This window comes from Bombina bombina, chromosome 2, assembly GCF_027579735.1.
Source record: "Bombina bombina isolate aBomBom1 chromosome 2, aBomBom1.pri, whole genome shotgun sequence".
In the NCBI taxonomy this organism is placed as follows: Eukaryota; Metazoa; Chordata; class Amphibia; order Anura; family Bombinatoridae; genus Bombina; species Bombina bombina.
Genome location: NC_069500.1, coordinates 519,850,422 through 519,858,384, shown reverse-complemented (window position 1 = coordinate 519,858,384; position 7,963 = coordinate 519,850,422). Strand labels below are relative to the sequence as shown.

General features: G+C 37.1%; 1 gene segment (V, D, J or C); it reads right to left on the bottom strand.

The window, feature by feature from the left end:
• Window positions 1-898: 898 nt before the first annotated feature.
• LOC128647156 (immunoglobulin heavy variable 4-59-like) lies at window positions 899-1,400 on the bottom strand. The segment is given in 2 exon segments: window positions 899-1,212; window positions 1,323-1,400. Coding segments are annotated over 2 exon segments (360 nt in total).
• Window positions 1,401-7,963: the final 6,563 nt, after the last annotated feature.

Here is a 7,963-nt window from a genome sequence, read left to right as displayed (position 1 = left end):
AAGTGTTTCCCCATAGGAAACAATGGGGCTGTGTTAGGAGCTGAACTTGCAGGTGTTAGGTTTCTTTTCAGCCAGCTCAGCCCCATTGTTTCCTATGGGGATATCGTGCATGAGCACGTTTTCCCAGCTTACCGCTACCGTAAGCAACGCTGGTATTGAGGGTTGAAGTGGAGCTACATTAGGCTCAACGCACCCTTTTTTGAGCCTAACGCAGCCCCTCAGACAACTCTAAATGCCAGCGTTGTTTGGAAGCAGCAGTAGGAAAAAAAGCTGCGTTAGCTACGCGGGTCTTTACCGACAAAACTCTAAATCTAGCCGTAAGAAAGGCATCCATCATCTCTCTGGGATTTTCAGGTTCCTCCCCTTTTCTAAGAAAATTCAGTGAGTTATGCCTCTGTGAAGTCTGCTCTATAATCAGAATTTGTAAAATCACAATCCTAAATACACCGCTGTACACAAAATAAAATACAAAATAGAAAGTTTAAATGTAATAAAATGTAATCTGAACTGTAAAGTGATATAAAATAGCATTAAGTGTAAATGCAGCAGAACTGTCATATCATGTAATGCTATATTGCACTGGGCTTGTCTCTCCTTCACATATAGAAATGCAGGTAATGCCACTTGAAGAGGCAAAGCCAAATCTTGTCTTTTTAAAATTTTACTAGGGATCTCGCAATGCTGGAGGATCATTTTAGAATATCTCACCTGAGCACAGAGGTTTTAAATATCAGGGCCCTAATGTGTGCTAAATCACATAACATGATGTACTTTTAATTTTGGTTTGCAAACATTTTTTTTTTTTGTAGTATTATTTATTTCATAAATACTTTTAAGTCATTTTTTCTCTCCCTGCATTTCCTGTGTAGGGTTTTTGTCACAAGAGCAGATTTCCTTCTCATGCTGTGCCTCTTGCACAATAATATTTCCCAGATTCATCAGTTTTCATATTAGGCACCTGCAGGGTAACTTCATTCTTTGCTGTGTCTCTGCCTATAGTGACTCGTCCCTTAAATGAGGGGGCATAACCAGTGCCCCCACTGCTGTCTATATAACCAATATATTCCAGAGCTTTCCCTGGGATCTGTCTGACCCAGCTCCATGCTGCACTGCTAACTGACACTGATAGTTTACATGTGAGTTTTAAGGTGTCTGATGGCTTCACAATTGCAGATTCAGGTTGGTCTAGTGTGATATCTTGTGAGAGGACACCTGAGAAGGGAAATAGACAAATCAGAATTTATCAATAATCATAGGACAATACCGAGGATACAACTAAAAAAAACTAAAATATAATAAATCTTCGATAATTAAGAACTTACATAATATAAGATTGATCAAGTGCAACAAAGAAAATAAAACTTTCATGGTTACAAAAGAATAAAAGTCTCCACTGAATATTGCACCTCTGACTGATTTAGACAACATACAATCTTCTCTTTTACATAGTAGAAAAGTTCCTGATTTGCATGAAGAGGAATAGAAATATATATATAAGTCCTGTGTTTGTTAGCAGGAGCTCCCTCTGCTGATAGATACTTTGATATGAAGCTTGTATATATATTATTAACATATATTTTATAATTCCCTCCTGTATTTGCACATGTGATGCTGAATGCTTTTTTTTATTTCTTTAAAACCTGTGTTTATTACAGTATACAACAAAACAAAACAAAACGTATTTTAAGAGAAGGGAATTTAATTTGTCTATGAATATAAACACATAATACATATACATTTATTTTATGTATCTAATATTTTCATTTTCTTACCTGTAAAACAATACATTACAGTGTCATATTAGTCTACATTAAGGGTTTATGGTTCTAATGAGCTGAAACATCAAACATATTTTTTTTTCCAGATTTTTTAATAACATTTTTATTTTTGTTAAAAGTCTTATGAGTGTTTTTCATTGTTAACAGATGCTTAGGGGCGTCTGAATACAAAATCAGCTGATTTAATAACATTGTATCAGACAAATCCACAATGAGTAGCAGCAAAAAAGTGTTTTATTATTTAATACAGTAATAAACAACAGCAACGTTTCAGTATTGCTACCTTAATCATGCTACACACCATACTGAAATGATTCTATTTATACTTATCCACCACTAGGTGGCACTCTTGTGTAAACAACATATTAACCCTTTCTAAACCATCATAAAAGGAAAAACATTTCTATACACTTAAAAACATCTAGAAAAATAGAATCTAGTTGAAAATCTACTTACACAGATATTATAACAGTAATTGATTCTTTATGGTTAAGATTTAAATAGTTACATTTTTCAAGTAAATCCATTTATAGGAATACAGACATATCCCAATCTTTATTTAACCCATTAGGTTCCATCGTTCCTAATTTCCAGATCCAAAAACATTCACGCTGCTTTAACAAGAGCTCTCTATCTCCTAATTTACGTGGCATCAAAACTTTTTCTATTATTTGAAACCTCAATTGCCCTATTGAGTGACCCATTTCCATAAAATGATGAGCTACAGGGGCTTTAATGTTCTTAGTTCTAATATTACTTTTATGATCAATTATCCTATCTTTGATGGCCCTAGTTGTTTCTCCTACATAACTCCGCCCACAGGGGCATTTAATTAAATAAATCACAAATGATGTATAACATGTATGGTATCCTTTGATTTTAAATTTCTTTCCTGTGATCGGGTGGAAAAAATTAGAACCTTTAATCATGTTATTGCAACATGAGCAATTAAGACAAGGATAACACCCCTCATTTTTACAATTAATATAATTCTGTTTAGATTTTATATTAGAGCCAACATCCGCTTTAACTAATTGCTGTTTCAAATTCAAGCCTTGTTTATATGCAGGCATGGGAACATTTTGTAACTCTTTAATTTCTGGGTTACAGTTTGATAAAACTGTCCAATGTTTTTTAATAATATGTTGGATCTGATCTGATTGTGAATTAAATTCAGAAACAAAAACTAAACGCTCATCCTTTTTTTTTTCTTCATAGGACTCAGCAGAGTCTCTTTAGAAATGGATAAAGCATGCTTCATTTCTGTATCAATAACTGCAGAGGGATATCCTCTATTTACAAATCTATCGGCCATTTCTTTAAATCTCAATTTCAAAAGATTATCATCAGTAATAATCCTACGTGCTCTTAAAAACTGACTCCGAGGAAGGGCTTTCAAAAGTGGTAGAGGGCGAGCACTCTCAAAATGAAGTAGACTATTCCTATCTGTGTCTTTCCTAAATAAATCTACCTTTAAATCCCTTCCATTTTTTATTACTTTAGTGTCAAAGAATGTGATGTCACTTTCACTCCATGTAAGTTTGAAATTAATATGTCCAGTAGCTTCATTTAATTCAGTCACAAAGGCCAAAAGGGATCCATCGTCGCCCAACCATATCCCAAAAATATAATCGATAAAGCGCCAAGAAACAGGCGCCATACCAATGAAAACCAGGATTAGTGAAGACAAATTTTTCTTCAAAAATATTCATAAATATATTTGCATAGTTTGGGGCGATGTTGGACCCCATGGCGGTGCCCTGTATCTGCAAAAAATATTCATCTTCAAACAGAAAGTAATTACAATATAAAATCAGTTCTAACAGTTGTAATAAAAAATGAGTTTGAGCCTTGGATTGATTTTCATTAATCCCTAACACAGTTTAAACAGCCCCCATCCCACTTCCATGGGTAATCGAGGTGTGTAAGCTCTCTACATCCAAACTGAATAATATATACTTTTCTGTTTCCATACCCAATGTGTCAATCTTTCTAAGAAAATCTCCAGTATCCTTTACAAATGAGCTCAACATTTCTACATAAGGTTTCAAAATCCGATCCAGAAAAATTGACACATTAGTTAACACTGAATTAGTACTTGCAACAATTGGGCGTCCAGATCTTTATTTAATTGGAAAAAGTCAAAGACCTTCAACTGTGACTTTTTCCAATTAAATAAAGATCTGTTTAGATTTTTTAGAAATCTAAGGTTAAAGAGTTTTATGTGTAACCCAACATATGGGGAAATTTCAAAGAGAGATAAAGCTGTTTTCAATCTAGCACAGTTAGGGTTAAAGAAAAAAAGCTCTTTTTTGCCTCCACAAAGTAATCATAGTGTTGAGACGTATACTAATTTGGTGAAAAATTATGTAGCTAAATTACAGGAGAAAGTCATGAAGGACAAGAATTGTAGAAGGGATATGACACTATGCAGAGACAAAGAGAATAAAATTAAACGTAAAAAAACAAAAGAGTAACTTTTCATTTAAGGATGTAGCTGCTTTAAAATCTTTAAAGTCAAGAGATGATATTATTTTGAAGAGAGCAGACAAGGGTGGGGCTATTGTTGCTTTAGATAAAAGTTACTATGTAGATGAAATTAAGCAACAATTAAATGTATCACATGTATATAAGAAATTGCCTTTTAACCCTGTGTTCTCTATTCAAAAGGAATTGAAAAATATATGTCTAAGAGCGTTGCAATATTGTCTAATTGATAAGGATATGTATAATTTTCTGTATATAGAACATCCTTGCACTCCGGTGTTATACACTTTACAAAAATTCACAAAAATGTGCATGTCCCTCCAGGACGCCCAATTGTTGCAAGTAGTAATTCAGTGTTAACTTATGTGTCAATTTTTCTGGATCGGATTTTGAGACCTTATGTAGAAATGTCGAGCTCATTTGTAAAGGATACTGGAGATTTTCTTAGAAAGATTGACACATTGGGTATGGAAACAGAAAAGTATATATTATTCAGTTTGGATGTAGAGAGCTTATACACCTTGATTACCCATGAAAGTGGGATGGGGGCTGTTGAAACTGTGTTAGGGATTAATGAAAATCAATCCAAGGCTCAAACTCATTTTTTATTACAACTGTTAGAACTGATTTTATATTGTAATTAATTTCTGTTTGAAGATGATTATTTTTTGCAGATACAGGGCACCGCCATGGGGTCCAACGTCGCCCCAAACTATGCAAATATATTTATGAATATTTTTGAAGAAAAATTTGTCTTCACTAATCCTGGTTTTCATCGGTATGGCGTCTGTTTCTTGGCGCTATATCGATGATATTTTTGGGATATGGTTGGGCGACGTTGGATCCCTTTTGGCCTTTGTGACTGAATTAAATGAAGGTACTGGACATTAGTGATGTCGCGAACATAAAATTTTGCGTTTGCAAACTGTGAACTTCCGCAAAAGTTTGCGAACGGGCGAACCGGGCGAACCGCCATTGACTTCAATAGGCAGGCGAATTTTAAAACCCACAGGGACTCTTTCTGGCCACAATAGTGATGGAAAAGTTGTTTCAAGGGGACTAACACCTGGACTGTGGCATGCCGGAGGGGGATCCATGGCAAAACTCCCACGGAAAATTACATAGTTGATGCAGAGTCTGGTTTTAATCCATAAAGGGCATAAATCACCTAACATTCCTAAATTGTTTGGAATAACGTGCTTTAAAACATCAGGTATGATGCTGTATCGATCAGGTAGTGTAAGGGTTACGCCCGCTTCACAGTGACAGACCAAACTCCCCGTTTAACGCATCGCAAACAACCGCAAACAGTCCATTTGCACAACCACGAGACAGATAGATTTGATAAATAGATACATAGATTAGATAGATAGATCAATAGATGCAATATACATTTGATAGATACGATAGATAGATAGATTTGATAGATAAATAGATAGATTTGAAGGATATATAATTTCCCAGACAGAGAATTACAAGATGTGCGGTCTGGGACCCATGGTAAGGTTCCCAGAGGCAGTTGCGGCGCCAGGGGACGTGTATATGGCATGGATTTTAGGAACCGGGAGATGGAAAAAGATGCTTGGTCGGTACTCCTACTTCAAATTTGGGGGACTGCGCGTGCAATCTACTGTGCCACCAGATATGAGTGGTGTGTTAAGCAGTACTATTCTGATCAGTTTAATACCTGTTACGCCCCCTATCGGGGGAGGTGTATATGGCATGGATTTTAGGAACCGGGAGATGGAAAAAGATGCTTGGTCAGTCCTCCTACTTCAAATTTGGGGCACTGCGCGTGCAATCTACTGTGCCACCAGATATGAGTGGTGTGTTAAGTAGTACTATTCTTATCAGTTTAATCCCTGTTACGTCCCCTATCAGGGGACGTGTATATGGCATGGATTTTAGGAACCGGGAGATGGAAAAGTTCTATTGCAAATTGGGATAGCTCAGGCCACAGGTCAAGCCTGCACACCCAGTAGTCAAGGGGTTAATCGCTCCTTAGAGTTTCGAGATCTGCAGTTAAGGCAAGGTAGTCTGCTACCTGTCGGTCGAGTCATTCTCTGCAGTCAACTATGTCCTCAGAACTTTTCGAGTTCAGGGTACGTGGCCTCTGAACACTGGGCATTATTCTAGGGCCAAAGGGAATCACAGCACCACGACCACGACGGCCCCTGCGGGGTGGCCCGCCTCTGCCTGTCATTTTTTTTTTAAATGTACACTTACACTACTATTAAACAAAATATGAGTGGATGGCACTGAGCAAGTGGGCACAGTATATGCTGTGAGCCTGACACACACACTGGCAGGCAGGCAAATGCAATTAGATTACACAAGCAGACTGATGTTTCACAGTTAAAAAAGTTTTTTTTTTAAATTTACACTACTGTTACAACAGATATGAGTGGTGGCACTAGTTGGCAAGTGGGCCTGGCACACACGCTGGCAGGCAGGCAACTGCAATTAGATTACACTAGCAGACTGATGTTTCACAGTCAAAATTACACAGGTAAAAAAAAAAAGACTGATATTCAAAAAAGTTTTTTTAAAAATATTTTACACTACTGTTACAACAGATATGAGTGGTGGCACTAGTTGGCAAGTGGGCTTGGCACACACGCTGGCAGGCAGGCAACTGCAATTAGATTACACTAGCAGACTGATGTTTCACAGTCAAAAAATTTTTTTTTTTTAAATTTACACTACTGTTACAACAGATATGAGTGGTGGCACTAGTTGGCAAGTGGGCCTGGCACACACGCTGGCAGGCAGGCAACTGCAATTAGATTACACTAGCAGACTGATGTTTCACAGTCAAAATTACACAGGTAAAAAAAAAAGACTGATGTTCTAGCCCTAAAAAGGGCTTTTTGGGGTGCTGTCCTTACAGCAGAGATCAGATGAGTCCTTCAGGACTGTAGTGGACACTGAATACACTAGCCTAGCTATCAATTTCCCTATAAAATCAACAGCAGCTACACTATACCTCCTCTCACTAAGAATGCAGGATCAGACTGAATCTAAAATGGCTGCTGTCCAGGAGCTGGGAGGGTCTGGGAGGGAGTGTCTGCTGCTGATTGGCTGAAATGTGTCTGCAGACTGTGAGATACAGGGTCAAAGTTTACTCAATGATGACGAATAGGGGGCGGTTCGAACATCGCATATGTTCACCCTCCGCGGCGAACACGAACAAGCTATGTTCGCCAGGAACTATTTGCCGGCGAACTATTCACGACATCACTACTGGACATATTAATTTCAAACTTACATGGAGTGAAAGTGACATCACATTCCTTGACACTAAAGTATAAAAAATGGAAGGGATTTAAAGGTAGATTTATTTAGGAAAGTCACAGATATGAATAGTCTACTTCATTTTGAGAGTGCTCACCCTCTACCTCTTTTGAAAGCCCTTCCTCGTAGTCAGTTTTTAAGAGCACGTAGGATTATTACTGATGATAATCTTTTGAGAGTGAGATTTAAAGAAATGGACGATAGATTTGTAAATAGAGGATATCCTTCTGCAGTTATTGATACAGAAATGAAGCATGCTTTATCCATTTCTAGAGAGACTCTGTTGAGTCCTATGAAGAAAAATAAAAAGGATGAGCGTTTAGTTTTTGTTTCTGAATTTAATTCACAATCAGATCAGATCCAACGTATTATTAAAAAAACATTGGCCAGTTTTATCAAATTGT